At 45.7% G+C, this 17280-nt stretch overlaps 1 protein-coding gene across 1 annotated transcript in view; it reads right to left on the bottom strand.

Moving 5' to 3' along the window:
* Positions 1 to 10973: 10973 nt before the first annotated feature.
* The window catches only part of LOC135908222 (uncharacterized), a 55426-nt gene continuing 49119 nt past the window's right edge, over positions 10974 to 17280 (bottom strand). Inside the window, exon 2 of the mRNA XM_065439976.1 lies at positions 10974 to 11406. Within this exon, the coding sequence (XP_065296048.1) occupies positions 11294 to 11406 (113 nt within the window). The 3' untranslated portion in view covers positions 10974 to 11293. The remainder of the gene's footprint in view (positions 11407 to 17280) is intronic.

Below are 17280 nucleotides of genomic sequence, written 5' to 3'. Positions count from 1 at the left end.
TGTTTTTTTTTTGTTTATTACATGGAAAAGAAAACTGAAAGTGTATTACAAAGTGGACACAACTACACACTTAAAACTCAGGCAAACACACACATGCATCCAACAAGTGCATCCAGTCTGGCGGAGGTTCCTGCACAGCGTACACACTTCTTACATACGCAGCACTTTCGCGAAAAAAGGATTTTGTAGTTCGCGGGCTTTCGGCATGGCGATCGCTGAGTCTACTTCTCCACAGGCTATATAAACCAAGTACAATGAACATGTCATAGGGAGGACCACCTGTAACGTTAAACGGTAGAAACCTAATTGAGTATGGAGTTATGTCAATGTCCTCTTTAAGTGTCCGTTGGAGAATGTCCCAAAAAAATACAGCATCCCTACAGTCTATGAAACAGTTATCTATGGTTTCGGCACGTGGACAGAGCCGACAGTTTGTTGACCATGGCACAAAGCAACCCCTCGAATTCAACCAAGTTTTAACAGGGAGTGTTTCCGAATGTAATTTAAAGAAAAATGTTTTAACTCCAGGAGGCACACACATTTTTCGGACGCGTTTAAGTACATCCTGATAAGGTCGATTTAAATAAGGTGCACGATACAAAGGATCTGGGAAAATAGAGTCAACCAGTGCCGCAGAAATTGCTTTTCGACTCGCTGTGAACACGTACTCCAGGCTGAATCTAACTTTCAAGAAAAGAAATGTATCAACAACCTCCTTGAGAAAGCCCCAAGGAGCCTGTGGGACATCTTTGACATTTGATGACACTACTATGTTAGGAACATAATGAACTAAACGCAGTTGCAACATTTCACGCAAGAACGGATGGTCACTGTCTCGAAAGAAAAACAGGCGAGAAACAATTTGCCTGACGAAGAGGTGTACTAATCCTAGACCACCACGTTCAAGGGGGAGAAACAGATTGTCGCGCCGCATCCATTCACAGCTCGAACTCCAAATGAATGTTGCAAATACGCGATGCAGTGCCTGAAGGCGAAGTCTTGAGCAATGCAGTACTTGGAGCACATACATAGGACGGGAAGCTAAGAAAACGTTACACACTTCAGCACGAAAGAACACGGACAAATTCCGCCCTCGCCATGAATTCACTTTACGTTGAATTTTGCCAACTTCTCCCGACCAATGAGCGTTGCTATTTCTATACTGTGAGAGAGGCACACCTACATAACGCAGATCTTCTTTCCATTGAATTCCTGCGTAATGTGATGGCATTGTGGCCCATAATCCAAACCAAAAACCTGAACTTTTTTCAAAGTTAACGCTTGCGCCAGAAGCAGCACAAAATTCTTCTGTAATTGCAAGAGCAGTGTTTACACTCTTTTTATCGGTACAGAAAAAGGCCACGTCATCTGCATACGCAAGAACCCGCACCTCATTAGTCAGTAATTTGAACCCCTGGAAATTTTGTTCTTTAAGAATGCGCATACAAAGTGGCTCTAAATACAAGCAGAACAGAAGCGGTGACAATGGGCATCCTTGTCGTACTGATGATGAAAGCCTAATTGGATCGGAGAGAGAGCCATTCACTATAAGCCGCGTTGAGCCATTAGCATAACATATCCTCACAGCTCTAAGGAGCAGAGATCCGATATTTATATGCTCTAGTAAAGTAAACAGGAATGAGTGATTCACCCTATCGAACGCCTTAGCCAGATCTAGCTGTACCATTGCCACCTGTCCAGTCCCCTCAGCTACACACTCTAGCACCGATCTCGCAACATGAATGTTCGTCTGAATGGACCATCCCCTGATGCCACATGTTTGATGATCACCGACCACAGATGTTACTACAACTTGCAAACGGTTAGCTAATACCTTAGCAAAAATCTTATAATCCACATTGCATAAGGAGGTAGGACGATATCCGTCAACTTTTTGCAATTTCTGTTCATCATCGGTTTTGGCTATAAGGACGGTGTGTCCTTCGTACATTGTGGCGGTTAGGTACCCTACTTCCAAGGCCTCTCGGTACACCTGAAGTAATAATGGCGATAAGAGGGAACGAAAACACTGATAAAATTCGGCAGTAAGGCCATCCGGGCCGGGCGTTTTGCCCTTCGCTAACGAATCGATGCATGAAGTTACCTCATTGATATCAATGTTTTCGTTTGTATAATCGTACTCATCCTGATTTAACTGGGGCAGCAACGATATAATTTTTTTGGCAGCATCTGTATCCAATGGCATATGGTCTCGGAATAGTTTTTGGTAATGTTCAAAAAATGCTTTAGTTATTAGTGTAGGCTCGTTAACAATGATTCCACCATACTCTATCTCTATTATTTGTTTAGACAGCGCGTGTCGGCGCTCATCACTAAGGGCCCTACTGCAAGGCTGTTCTTCCAGGAAACGCTGCTCTCGCGCCCGCACTATAGTGCACCTCTGTATTTTTCTGCGTTCAAAGTTTGTAACTGTGCCTTGACCTTATGAATATCCTCAATATATTGACCCGGATGTATGCATTCAAGCTCATGCAACTCACTCAAAAGTCTATACAATGCTTTGTAATTATTCTTTTTAGCTACACCCCCTGGAGTTTCCAGGGGTTTTGCTTATTGCAGTTATTGGTTAACTACAATTAGTTTCGAAGGCATGAAGCCTGCTTCGTACAGGTCGTGGATTGGACAACCTAATTCCTGAGCTCTGGCAGTCCGTTTGTCGCTTTGTGATAATCAGCTTAAGCAGTGAGTCAATCAATGCAGAAACTTGAATAGAAGCTGAGGAATGCGCAACGAACTAAGTATAAGAGATGTAACCTTAAAAAGTAAATACGTTGATTATTGTATTTCATTCAAACGCAAAGAACACGATGTTCTAATTAACATTAGGAGCAAAAGATATAACCCGGTAGCTAATGCGATCTGCATAACCGATGACCGCTTCTTGATTAGAGTAAAACGGTTGCGAGGGGGTAAAAAATGGCAGCCGATGGTGGAAGAGACCGGTCTCTCTTCTGGATGGAACAAGGTGAGCGTCACTGGCAAGCCAGTCCATTCGCGGCAGCCTGGACAGAGCTGTGACCTCAAACCGCCATTTGCGCCGAGTCTTCAGCGCAGTGGGTTCCGGACAGGAAGCACAGACACAAAGTCGTCCCAAAGATTAAAAGGAGACGAGTACATCGGTAATTAACCAATGCACCACCGGGTTCGCTTAATGCGCTGTTGCACAAATTGGGCAGCGCACTGCAGCAGACACGTGAAGAGCTCAGCGTACCTCGCAATACCTCGGCGCTTTCGAAGGGCGAGGTTGCATGGCAAAATCTGCGTGGCATGGTCGACAGCAGGTCCTCTTCACGCATAGGTTGCGACAGTTCCTACGAGGAAGAAAAATCGTCGTGCACCAGGTAAATGACGCGGTGTGCGCCAAAAGAATGGAGACCCCCAATATGGCTTTTGCCTGCTCTGTAGGCACTGTTTCTACGTTTCTCCTAAAAACGCCAGCGAACGGGAGACCATGCACGTTTCCTTGTCCGAAACGACACCTCAAGATATCAGCTTTGACGATCACATGTCTTACGCACGAAGGACAATGAAGTTGAGCTCGTGGATACGCACTAAGGCGTGGGAATTATCGCGCGGTTGGTAAAAAATTGAGCACCGGGTGGTGTTCGTGGTATGGCCACTGCCCAAGAAGCCGACACGTACGTTGGAAAAACACAGCTCTCAATTTCTGTTCGTTTTTGTTTTTTGCTGCAGCAAAGGCATCTGTGGTGCCTGAGCCTCCGCATGGTATCTCACGGGTGCAACCTCGTAAGGGTCGGAGAGGCAGTCGTCAGCCACTGACTGCCGGCCATTGCGGCCTGTCGTCGACACCGGGCCCGTCGAGGAGCAAACTGAGCCCTGCCGTAGCGGACGCGTAGCGCGTTGAAGAAAAAAGGATCCACGCGTGAAGAAATATGGGATCAGAATTCGCTCCAACTGCGCTCGCTCGGGATTTTGTGTTTCTAAAATCGTAGAGGCGCAAATGCAGCAGCAATTGATCGCTCACGATGATCAAGCGCAGTGACTTAAACGAGCTGCGGGAAGTCACGCTGTTTTTTTACTGCAAAGACGATGACGCAGCGTTATTGAAACAATGTCTGCTCATTTCGTCTGCTCAACTAATGAGACTAGCGTGGGTACTAAGCCGTAGGAGATTGTGAATTAAGTACCAGACAGACTGAAGAGAGCGGGCGTTAGTGGTACGGTTCTCTCAGTAGTTTCTGTGTCAAGGTAGTACATAACTGCTGCTAGATTCACAAGTCATGCAATCATATGAGCTCAGTAATAGCTAATTTCGCAGAGTACCGACGTCAACTGTTCCCTGGGCGCAGAAATGTTTTTTTTTTTTCAGATTCGGAAAAACTGAAGTGACTTATTTTTCATTAATTTTCTCCAAACCTTCCAATTTTTGGCTGGTACCCTACGTGCCATTTGCATGTGCCATTTGTACAGAGAACCATCATCATCATCATCATCATCATCGATGACGTTGTCGAATACCTTTCTTAAAGACCAAGGTTAGCCTCGCTCCATTCCCACAGTGCCCACTCGGTGAATAAGAGACAATAATTTTTTACAGCGAAGCTGTTAGCCTCTCGGTGGTCGGTATTTTCGTGTCCGTCTGTGAGCAGAAATCACCATCGTCAGTAATGGCTCATACCCCGCTAAGCAAGCAAGAAGCTGCAGAAATACTGCGAATCGTCTACTAATGCATAAGCATTGTTTGGCTCGGCTGTGACTTAGTTCTTGCATAGTTTTGCTTGGCTGCTCTATAGCTTATGCGCGTCTACCCATGACCTTTCCGGTGGCAAAGAATGCTTTGGAGCGCATGCTTGATATAAACGACGCCTGGTGCGAACGCGCCCCAAGACGCTCATTGCGTTTCCTTCTGCGCAATCACGACAAGGGTCATTTAAAAGAAGTCAAGCATGGGCTTCAAATTAATATGCATTTCTGAATACGGGGGTTAGGCTTTAGTAGGCAATTGTCAGATTTTCCAGCTGCATCTTGGGCCTCTTCAGTACAATCGTATCAATTGTGCCCTAACGCCGGGCTCGAGGGCACCTCGACGGAGCAGAGCGGCCGAAAACGAACAGCAGCTGCTGCAGAAAGGCGACAGGCGTTGCGTGAGGGGAGAGTGCATCGCCGCGCTCCCACGTCACCTTTGCTGTCGTTCTCGCAAACCTGCGTTATGCGCGCGTTCCTTGTCCACGCAAGCTCTCGCCTGCGTTGTGATTGCACCTCGGTAAGGTCCGATGAAAGTGCGCCAAGCAACTCAACGCACTCGCTTGCGTGCGAGGTGTTCATAACTCGAAGGACGCTCGGCAGCGTAGTTGGACATTAGGCTACCTCAAAATCTCAACATGACCAATTCCCAAATTTCAAGGTGGCACACACCCTAATTTAAGTTGGCTCACTTACAAATTTAATTTTACCCAACCCCAAATTTCAAGTTACCCGCCCCCAAATTTCGGCTGGCCCACCCGTACTATAGGCTTCCCCATGCATTTTCTAGGGAGCCCTCTGTATCTCTATGGTTATTCCCTTTTTTTTATCATTCTGCTTTAAATGGTTCCTTATCGCTTAAAAGCCTCCAATCATCTACATTTATACTATCATAACGATTAAATGTCTTAACTATGCAAACTACTCATTTTTTGCAGATACAAGGCATTACAATTTTCGTCTGACAGAGCTCGGAAGATCGCCAAAAATGCTTACTCATTAAAATTCAATGGCTCATCCCACTCGTAAAGCAGATGTTACAAGCACTCAGCAAAGCGAAGCGAACAGTGCATACATTCATTGGAATCACGCATACAATGTACAGAGCTGCGTGCATTTTAATAAAGAACAAACTAAAAACAAGCATCTATCATCATCAGCAAAGGCTCATAACCCCGTAAGCAAGCAAAAAATGTAATAGCTCATGCCCCCATAAGGCAGCGACTACAAGCGCTCCGCAAGGTGAAGCGAAAGGTGCATACGTTCACTTAAGTCACCCATAACACGCATAACAGCATGCGTTTGAATAAAGAACAAGCTCAAAGCAAGCATCCGAACCATCAATAAAGCAATTGCACAACCCCCTAAGAAGTTGTAGTGGTGGTTTCGCAACAGCTGCGCCGGACAGCCACTTTCGCAGTGCGGGGATGACGAGTCAACGTTTTACATCGTAAGCTGTTATGGGCTCATTCCAACAACCATTTCGGGTGGCGATGGCGGCCGCGGCCGCCGCCGCCGCCGCCACCGCCACCACCGCCGCTGCTCTGTGTCCGTAGCAGCTATCGCTGGGAATGAAAAAAAATTTGGAGGACGCTTAAGCATCCCCTTTAAGAGTAGAACGCGATAGATTTCAAATATCCCTGAGTGTTTGTCACGCTTACCGGTAAGCGCAGCTTTCTTGCGGATGCGCGGAGCCGAGTGAGCCGCGCCGCTCGAAAAAGGGGTTTGTGTTTCAGTTTCCACGTAACAGAATTGTTTTTTTGGCATATTCAAATTAAACTGCGACGCTATGATGTTTGTAGGTTGTGTTTAGGCCATACTTTACGATTTTTCTGACGTATATTATTTTGAGGAACTCAATTAGTTCAGTGACGCATCCGCGCCACGCGGAGCGCCTGCGTGGATGTGGTTCGCAATAATTTTTCGCGAAGCAACGTCCGACACCGACATCGGATTGTTTGTGACACGGGGCCCTTAACGCCCCGTGTCGCGTTAAAAAATGCCTAGTTCCCGCCGGGATGGAACACGGGTCCGCTGCGTGGGAGTCGGCTACAATACGACTGAGACACTTGCTAGCATGCAACGGGAAAGAGCCCTACGAGCGCGTCCTAATGCGCGAGGAGAAACGTGATGTGACATGCGCGCCGCGTAGCGTCGATAAGTGCACGTTTTTGTATGCAGTTGCATGTTATGGATCGATGGATGGAGTAACCTGCAAGCTACGGAATGCAAGGTCCCATAGAGCGGGCTACTCCCACGTTGGGACCGGGAGTTGTAACTTCCTGGACGCATCGTGGGCTCGCTGGACAGCCCAGAGCTGCTCCGCCAGGTCCGTGCTGCGTAATGCGTCTTGTAGCCTGGCGGAGTCTTGATCCTTGTTTGCGTGGGTCCGACCACACGGCCAGAGCAAGTGATGTACGTCTAGTGTGCTATGGCAATTTTCGCAATATGATGTTTTGTATAGGTCAGGCATGTAGTGATGTAGTCTGTTCTGCGTGGGGTACGTGTTTGTATGAAGCATTCTGTTATTACACCTGGTAAAACGTCATGGAAGCAGACGCACAGGTAGAGGTACAAGGCAGTTAAAGAAGGTTTAAGGAACATAAAGAAAGAGATGTATGCAAGAATGCTAGAAACGAATATACATTGTGTACCTGATTAAATCAAGCTGGCTAGGTGACTGTGTCACCGGCGAGTTTCGAACGGGATGCCATTAAATCATCGTCTCGTCATCATTAGCATCGTATCGTGCCACGTTCCTTTCGATGAGAGTTACTTTATATGCTACCAAAGGTATATATACAGTAACTCTACTTGCGATGTGAGATGCGAGCTGCGTAGCGTCTATCGTGCACCCTTTGCATTGCAGTTGCATAATATTACACCAGGTGGCACGCCTCGTAGCAGTTTTTAGGTAGCGGTGCAAGTCAGATAAAGAAGTCTTGAGGAAGAAAAAGAAGATTACGTGTAAATATTGATATAATGAAAACATGTATGGCATACATGATTAATTCAAGCGAGCTAGGTTATTGTTTTTCACCCTACCGTTTCAGAGGGAATGCCATTAAATTGTCAGCATCATCAGCATCGTCATCATTGCCATCGATCGTACCATTTGACATGCGCGCCGTGTAGTGTCGATGCGCACAAACTTTGCATTGCAGTTCCATTATATTCCACCAGGTGTCCCGACATGTGGCAGCTGCATGCTGCATGTAGTTGGAACTGGTTACCTCAAGCAGGCTAAGTGACTATTTGTCACCCTCTTGTTTCGAAGGGGATGCCAATAAACCATCATTATCATCATCATTATCAACAGCAACGTACTGTGTCATGGGTCAAGGGATATGACACTGGGAGGATTGTAAGGTCAATCCCACCGCTCGTAACCAGTTGTCAAGATTGGAGTCGGGCATGAATTAGATGGTAGCTGGCCCATGCCGTCGTCCAACTTATCCACGCTGAGGACGTTGTTGAAGGGAAGGACTGCTTTTCATCGAGAACGAGGAATATGGGCTTATTTACAGTATCTACATAAGGACGTTGCAGTTTATCAGTCTAGCATGACTGGGAGGGAAAGTACACTGAGTAGCCGCACAACAGCGGTTTACAAACACTCGGTCCTCCATCGATCGATAGGTGAGGGAAACGTTCGACCAGTCATCATAAACGAGCCGCCTCCCTGCGGGAGAACTTAACCTTTTTTTATATAGGTGTTTTTTTTTAATTTTCTAAGTTTAAACGCGTACGTTTTCAGTAAGTGCGTAATTTTCACTGAGAAGAGCTCTTAGTTCCATTAGCGCGTGTCCTGTGCGGACGGAAGGAAGAAGATTTTTGACTGCGTTGCTCGTGTGTGCTGAGGGCAGCCGTATTCTGACTTCTCTAATAAGCGTGCGTGGAAGTAGCCATTAGAAGACGCATTTGTTAAAGGGTTGTGCGGAGTCCGTAAGTAACGCAAGTTTAGTTGTCGTTTAAAGTACATGTCCTGTATGGACTAGAGAAAGAAACGAAAGTTAGCGTGATGAAACGTTTGCGTACGACGCATGTACGCGTTCTGAATAGTGACCACAAATTTAGAGCGCTTGTGATTACGTACTTGTGGAGTTGACCAAACTGTTCAGTGGCATAAGTACGTGCGATAAGTACGCCACTGCGATAGGGTGAGAGCAGGCTGTTCAAGAAGTTAGGCCACTTAAGTTATGTTCGGCTGTTTTATTAATTGTTTGCAACGACCCTTTGTTTTGCAACGACAATATCACTCTGGCCTTGTCTGCCTTCGGCGAGATATGGATATCAGTTTAGAAAGGTGGTTGGAACTGCTTTATCAAAATTGGGGAAAGAAAAGATCAGGGTTCAATTTGACTTAGTAATAGCCTGGTGAGTCAAACGTGAAGAGCCTGCCCTTACACGTGGTACAGCGCTATGTTGTTTTGTTTGTTTGACGTACGTTCTCCAGGGCCCAGGATCCCGAAGTTCGTCACACGAGGCTCGACACCAGTGCCCTAGAGGTTCTTTCAGCGTTCCTCATGGCCAGCGAATTCATTTCACCGGCCATCCCGAACTTCCGGGGCGAGGAGGAGCTGTTAGATACGGGACCTTTTCCTGAGCCTCCTTCGAGTTCACCAGACAACATCGAATCGCCTCACACCTAATTAAGGAGCGCAGAAGCACATCTACCACGTTCCCGAGGCGCGGCACGTGCAAACAAGTTGGCGACCCCCACCTCGTGCGCCGCATCTGGCGCTGTTCACTGCTTGACTCTTCCCGAAAGTGTAGCAGGAGCCTGGCGCTGTTCCAGATAACGTGGGTCTCGGGGAAAGCTGCTTTGCAGCTCTGAAAGTTCGTTCGAAGGCAACCCGTCTCCCCCCATCCGCCTATTGTGACGGCGCTTGCAAGCCGCGAGGCAACGACAGCCTTAATGCACCGTGAAGCCCTGGGAGCAATCCCCCACGTCCGCCTTTGTGACGGTAGTTGCAGACCGGGAAGGCAATACCGCAGACAAATAATCCCTCGGACAATTTGAGCCCAAGGAGTCACCCTCTGAACCGAATGTGACGTACACTCGCACAGGCCCCTACCATTGACTGAAAATGACGACACCTGAGTGGGCTCGCCGATTGGCCCAACATGACGTGACTTCGAGACACCGAAGGGGTTAAAAGTCAGAGACTGGGAGCTGCAAGAGAGCATTCCTTCATTCATCTCTTTCGAGCGTCTTGCCACGGGCCGCAGGGTCCGAGTTGCTGCCGGCTCGTAATGACTTTATGACTGCTAATTTCTTTATACTCTCACTGTATATAATGTAAATAAACCTCCAGTTTTCATCTCAATATCCTCCTCAACTTCCGCCAACTCCCGCACCCAACGGCAAGGTCTAAAAATATCTGGGGGACAGCAATCGGGATTGTCCTCCAGATCCAACAACGCGCAAGACGTTTGCGTGCTTGCGTGCCTACGTGCGTGCGGAGCAAGTCTTTCCTTAATCTATATTACCCTGCTTTTTGCAATCACTTAAATAATTATCTTAAATACTGACACAAAAACTTTCACACATTAGCGTGAACCCCTCCACCAAGGGAGCTATTGTGACTGCTTTGAAATGGCGGCGCGATTGAACTTCACTTGACTCAGAGGCAAGTGGAGGGAGACCTCCACTTGCCACGCTCTTCTTGAGTAGCAGCTCAAGGTACATGCGTTTGCATCTGCTACTATTTTTTCAGAGATGCGGAACGGGCAAAATTATACTCCCCGGTATATGCGGATGCATATAGTGCAGTAGTGCCGCAGTTTACTTCAGCCTCTAATAGTCTGACGCAAATTTACATCCGCACGAAGACACTTATTCAGTCGTAAACAAACATGACTTAGCAATGACAAAGTGATCACGGGAGGTTGTCACCTATACGGGGGCGCAACCTGCAGATTCACCCGCACAAGTTGCGCGAGCTATCCTCGACAAGCTTCAATAATTAATTCCTCCTCCAAAGAGGCAATGCCGTTCCAAAGCCAGGTATTAAGGCAACATCTACGAAATTGTTAACAGGCTACAATAAACTGTCCGCAAGGCCAGAACTATCGTTAAAATGTAGTTTTTACAGATCTGTTGAGAAAACTGGCGCGTGAAAAAGTACGAGAGTTCCCGTGCTCAAATTACACCGCATGTCAGTTTCAGTCAAGCACCACATCTCTTAAAGAACGGCTCGTTTTTACGTCAGTATATTAAGTGCAAAACTCGCAAAGACGCGCATCAGGTCTAAGCGTAGCATTGGCTCCTATCTTTCGACTGCGGCGCTTGTACGCAGACTAACGACCGAACGTTCAGGGCTACACAGTACACAGCCGTTACATTAAGCTATATTTTACCTGACACGGCTATAGGCAAGTCGCAACGCTCACGCGGTATGTTGCTTCACCGCCGAAAGTTTAACGCGATAGTCCAGCGTGGGCGCAATTTGTCTGTATTGATCACGGCGGAGGACGCAGCACGAGTTGTTCTCGGGGGCGCGGCCCTTTGGGAGCGGCTCGACTGCCGAGCGGGCCGCACCACTGCAGCACACCCGGTGCCGCTTCAGCTGAACCACCTGAAGTAGAGCCACGCTAGAAGGCTGACGCAGGCCCACTTGTAGCACCTCGCGAGCACGTCCAGAAAACGGCACATTATGCACTTATCCTCGAGGTGACCTGCGTAAGGCAAAAGTTCAAAACATTTTGGGCCTGTTTTTTTTTTCAGTCAAGTGGAAAGAAAGGACGTTTCGAACGCCCAGACCTAGACCAGTGCGGATGCCTGAAGGAATCGTTTTGAAAAATGAAAATGCAATACATTATGCGGGCCTGAAGACACCTCACATGTCGCTGCTGCCCTAAATGTCATCTCAATGCTGACCTCCGATTGCAGGGCCCTGCACGAGACAAACTGCGCGATTGATTCCGCATGGAAAGAACGAGTGTGTGTCACGATCGCACTCATGATGCCTCGGCTTAAAGATCACATATTGCTCATGCGCCCACATATACGCTCATATATACGCTCATATCAAGGCTTACACATACGCTCACATGTATGCTCACATATACGGCCGTAAAATACCACGAACGTGCGACCTTTAGAAGTTTGACGTAATAGTTTTGCGGAAATTCGCAAGGTGGATAGAAGTAAGTAAGAAAGGGGAAATAAGACATCCACCCGTTGGTAGCGATTACTACAAAGGAAACCCATACGGGTTCTATGAAAGAAAAGCCTCGCAGTTGAGGAAAAATTCGTTCTGGTCCGGGACTCGAACCCGGGACCACCGCCTTTCCGGGGCAGCCGCTCTACCACCTGAGCTAAGCAGGCGGCTAGCAGATGGCAGGGCGAAGTCGAATTCATCAACAAGTCGGATTCGAAGTCAAATTTTCCCTTTATTACTGACCTTTAGAAGTGCTTAGACGGGGCTAGTTAGTATGGCTTGACTGCATGAAGACGGTTCCACTGTAAAAGTGATGCACTCAGGCACACTACCACGAAAACGAACACGAACCTTGCGCACTAACACCTGTTCATTCATTCGTTTACGCTCGTCATACATACACATATTTAATAGATAGTAAAACATAACATGCTCAGATGCAGCTTAACATTGTGGTGTAAAAGTAACAAGCGTGAAACCGTATCAGAAAACGCGTATTACACACACGGTACTTACGTGGATGTTATCAAGGCTTATGAGAACATTGACCATATTATACTGCTCAAGAAACTTGAAAGTTATGACATCAGAGGGCACGCGTTAAAGTCGATCACGTCTTACCTAAACCGCAGAAAAACAGATTGTACAAATTCAAACTTACGGCCCTACAAGCTTATTGTGGAACGCGTACCACAGGTTAGTATTCTCGGACTTGTTCCTGTTAATGGAATAGATGAACGATTTAGTAAACACCCACAACGAAGTTAAATATGTTCTACACGCTGATGATGCGTCATTATTTTTATGGTAAAGACTGCAATTACGAACTTCAACATAAGGCCAGCTTGATTCTTTCTCAACTGCATAAATGGTTTGACGTAAGTTGTTCAGAAATAGACGTAAACAAGACGAAAGGTATATTATACAGACCAAAAAATAAACAAGTACATAGCGTTCTTAAACCCCTATATGGAGCGACATCTACATACTTGGTCGATAGTATTAAAATATTCGGTGTAACTTTTCCGCAAAATACTACTCGGAATGGCCACATCAATCATGCTTCCAAAAAATTGGCCCAAGTCATCGGCACGACACGTTGGTGTAATAACACATTACTCACATTCAGACTAAATACTCTCATTTACCATTCTCCATTCTACTTGTACCTTTATTACTGCCTTATAAAGCGTGGGGTACTACGACAATCACAAACATGCAAAACATATCTACTGAAAAAATTAATAAGAACACTGTTTAATGTTTAGAACGACTGCATTACATCTAACCGATTTCCACACGCACATGTGCTGCCCATATTTGGCTTGTACCAGTACAGACTAACCATGGCTTTAAAAAGACAATTAAGGAAAAATCGCAGATTCCTGATTAGCCTTGCCTCATTTCAACATAAGGCGACGTCATTTGCCATTCGACAAAGAAATTTGCAAAACGGTAACTGCAAAAACAAAAACAATTGTCAAATACACTGCCTACACTTTTAAATTAAGCCAACAGAACTGGAATTGATATTTCAAGAACTACACAACCAAACATTATAATTTATTTTCTCTTTACGTAAATAAATCATTTCATTTGAGTGAGATATCGCCACGTTACTTTTACTTATTTTGATGCAGGTAAGTATGGTTTCAGTCAAGGCATTTTGTTAAGTTTTTTTTTCTCCTTCCTATCTGGTCTTTTTTTCTGAAATCAATTAGACAATGGAACAGTTTATCAAGTGATATAGTAAATGTGTCAAATAACGAACTATTCTATTCTATGCTGTGACGGCGCTCTTGTAAAACAACTGTAAGTGTTATGTATCTTGAAAATCTGTTTGTTTCACCCTACTTGTAAGTCTTTCTCTAAATGCTATTGTAGTGCTTCTGTTTGTAAGTATAATTGCACAAAAGCATTTCTGTTTTACTGGTTGTGTTTTGTTTCCCCCTACGTAATGTCTTTACGGTGATGTAGATACTGTGTAAATAAATAAATAGATACGTGTTTCTACGTTTACTGAAATGTCTCATGTTTGTTGCTATCGCCAATTGCAGTGCACTAAGAGGGCTTATACCTACAGGGCCCTTCATCTTTTTCACGGAAATAAAATTGTATTGTATTGTACGGTATTGTGTTGTATTGTATTGTATCGTATTACATTGTAAACATGTGCCTCAAAGACACGTTGCAATAGACTTTATGCGAAAGCCCGTCAGCAGGCTTTCCCACATAGCTACAGTGATTTAACCAATATGGCCACATTTCCGCTAGTAGCGCTGTTAAAGCTGAGACGCGTTTTGAAAGCTTTGACGGTGCGGGGAACGGACGGTGGCAGGAATGATGTTACCATCCTGCATGTTGACATTTAAATTGTGATTCTAGCCCGAGGTCCTCCATCTTGGTTATGTCAAAGAAGGTATGTGTTGAAGCGCACTTGCAAGTTTTGCCTATCATCTATGGTTACCATCTTGTGCAAAACCTTTTCTTTTAAGAACTTGACAGTGTCTAGACCTAAAGCTACTGAAGGTGCACTGACACCCGTGCATCCAAACTTCTCTCATGACAAAAAAAGCCTTCCATTAATTGTTCCTTCTTCTTGTTTACTGGGATAGAAATTATTCGGACACTCCAGGTGAATTCCCGCCATTGTTGTCGTCATCGCCGTGTGGTTTCGTTAAAGCTGTGCGCTGTAGGTGCGGGTGAAAGCATGCGAGGACCAGCCGACAAGGATGGTGGCTTGGCTTGGCTTCTTAGTCTTCTTAAACTTCTTAATCTCACCCGCCCACCTAACTTTATGCCACCCCCTGCTACGCTTCCCTTCTCTTGAAATCCAGTCCGTAACTTTTAATGACCATCGGTTATCTTCCCTCCTCAATACATGTCCGACCCATGGCCATTTCTTTTTCTTGGTTTCAACTAAGATGTCACTAACTCGCATTTGTTCCCTCACCCAATCTGCTCTTTTCTTATCCCTTAACGTTACACCCATCATTCTTTCCATCGCTCAGTGCGTCGTCTTCAATTTAAGTAGAACCCTTTTCGTAAGCCTCCAGGTTTCTGCCCCGTAGGTGAGTACTGGTAAGACGCAGCTGTTATACTTTTCTCTTGACGGATAATGACAACCTGCTGTTCATGAGCTGAGAATGCCTGCCAAACGCACCCCAGCCCATTCTTATTCCTCTGGTTATTTCAGTTTCATGATCCGGATCCGTGGTCACTACCTGCCCTAAGTAGATGTATTCCCTTACCACTTCCAGTGCCTCGCTACCTCTCGTAAACTTCTGTACTCTTCCGAGACTGCTAAACATTACTTTAGTTTTCTGCAGATTAGTTTTTACACCCAACCCTCTGCTTTATCTCTCCAGGTCAGTGAGCATTCATTGCAATGGGTCCTCTGAGTTACTAAGCAAGGCAATATCATCAGCGAATCGCAAGTTGCTAAGGTACTCTACATTAACTCTTATCCCCGATTCTTCGCAATCCAGGTCGCTGAATACCTCGTGTAAACATGCTGTGAATAGCATTGGAGAGATTGTTTCTGTCTGCCTGACGCCTTTCATTATTGGGATTTTGTTGCTTTACTTATGGAGGACTACGGTGGCTGTGGAACCACTATAGATATCTTTCAGTATTTTTACAGTCACAGTATACACCCTGATTCCGTAATGCCTCGATGACTGCTGAGTTTTCGACTGAATCAAACGCCTACTCGCAATCACTGAAAGCTATATATAAGGGTTGGTTATAATCCGCACATTTCTCTATCACCTGACTGATAGTGTGAATATGGTGTATTGTTGAGTAGGTTTACAGAATCCTGCCTGATCGTTTGGTTGACAGAAGTCTAAGGTGTTCCTGGTTCTATTTGCGATTACCTTAGTAAATAGTTTGTAGGCAACGGACAGTAAGCTGATCGGTCTATAATTTTTCAAGTCTTTGGCGTCCCCTTTGTGATGGATTAAGAATATGTTGGCGTTCTTCCAAGATTCCGGTACGCTCGAAGTCATGAGGCATTGTGTATACAGAGTGGCCAGTTTTTCTAGAACAATCTGCCCACCATCCTTCAACAAATGTGCTGTTACCTGATCCTCCCCAGCTGCCTTCCCCCTTTGCATAGCTCACAAGGCTTTCTTTACTTCTTCCGGCGTTATTGTGGGATTTCAAATTCCTCTAGACTATTCTCTCTTCCATTATCGCCGTGGGTGCCACTGGTACTGTATAAATCTCCATAGAGCTCCTCAGCCACTTGAACAATCTCATCCATATTAGTAATGATATTGCCGGCTTCGTCTCTTAACGCATACATCTGATTTCTCCCTATTCCTAGTTCCTTCTTGACTGCCTTTAGGCTTCCTCCGTTCCTCAGAGCATGTTTAATTCTATCCATATTACACTTCCTTATGTCAGCTGTCTTTCGCTTCTTTATTAACTTGGAAAGTTCTGCCAGTTCTATTCTAGCTGTAGGGTTAGAGGCTTTCATACATTGGCGTTTCTTGATCAGATCTTTCATCTCCAGTGATAGCTTACTGGTATCCTGTCTAACGAAATTACCACCGACTTCTATTGCACACTCCTTAATGATGCCCATGAGATTATCGTTCATTGCTTCGACAGTAAGGTCCTCTTATTGAATTAAACCCGAATATCTGTTCTATAGCTTCCTCCGGAATTTCCCTATTTTCCCTCTTACCGCTAACTCATTGATCGACTTCTTATGTACCAGGTTCTTCCGTTCCCTCCTCAAGTACAGACTAATTCGAGTTGTTACCATCCAATGGTCACTGCAAGGTACCTTGTCGAGCACGTCCACATTTTCTATGATGCCAGGGTTAGCGCAGAGTATGAAGTCTATTTCATTTCTAGTATCGCCATTCGTGCTCCTCCGCGTCCACTTTCGGCTGTCCCGCTTGCGGAAGAAGGTATGCTTTGTATAGCTTTCTAATAAGTTGCTATTTTAATCAATGCTTTGCTTTCGGCAGTACTGCGACTTCCTTCATTTTTTTAATTGCAATGTCGGTCATTAATGATAAACAATTACCTAGACTCAACCAGATGGTGTCAAGATTAATGATGTCATGGTTATCTCTGGTGTGGACTTGATGCCGGCATCGCCACTCCTTGATCTCTCCTTCTTTTTTTTCTTTTTTGCTTCTTTTTCGGTTTTGCAAGCCTCTTCTCACGGTGCCACGGTGCCTCGAGGACGCGTATTCCGGGCTCGGAGGGTCAACGCTATCGTTAGGCGGCGGCATGCCGAGCCTGGTGTCGCAGGCAGAGTGCAGCCTGTTCCGTTGCCAACGGCGATGACAAAGCGGACGATGGTAATGATGACTATCCCAGACATTGGGACGCACCCACACGGGTACGGATCGGCCAAGAAGCCGGCCGT

Source organism: Dermacentor albipictus, chromosome 2 (assembly GCF_038994185.2).
Source record: "Dermacentor albipictus isolate Rhodes 1998 colony chromosome 2, USDA_Dalb.pri_finalv2, whole genome shotgun sequence".
NCBI classification, from domain to species: Eukaryota; Metazoa; Arthropoda; class Arachnida; order Ixodida; family Ixodidae; genus Dermacentor; species Dermacentor albipictus.
Note: the sequence above shows the minus strand (reverse complement) of the source record. Positions and strands in the feature narration are given on the sequence as shown.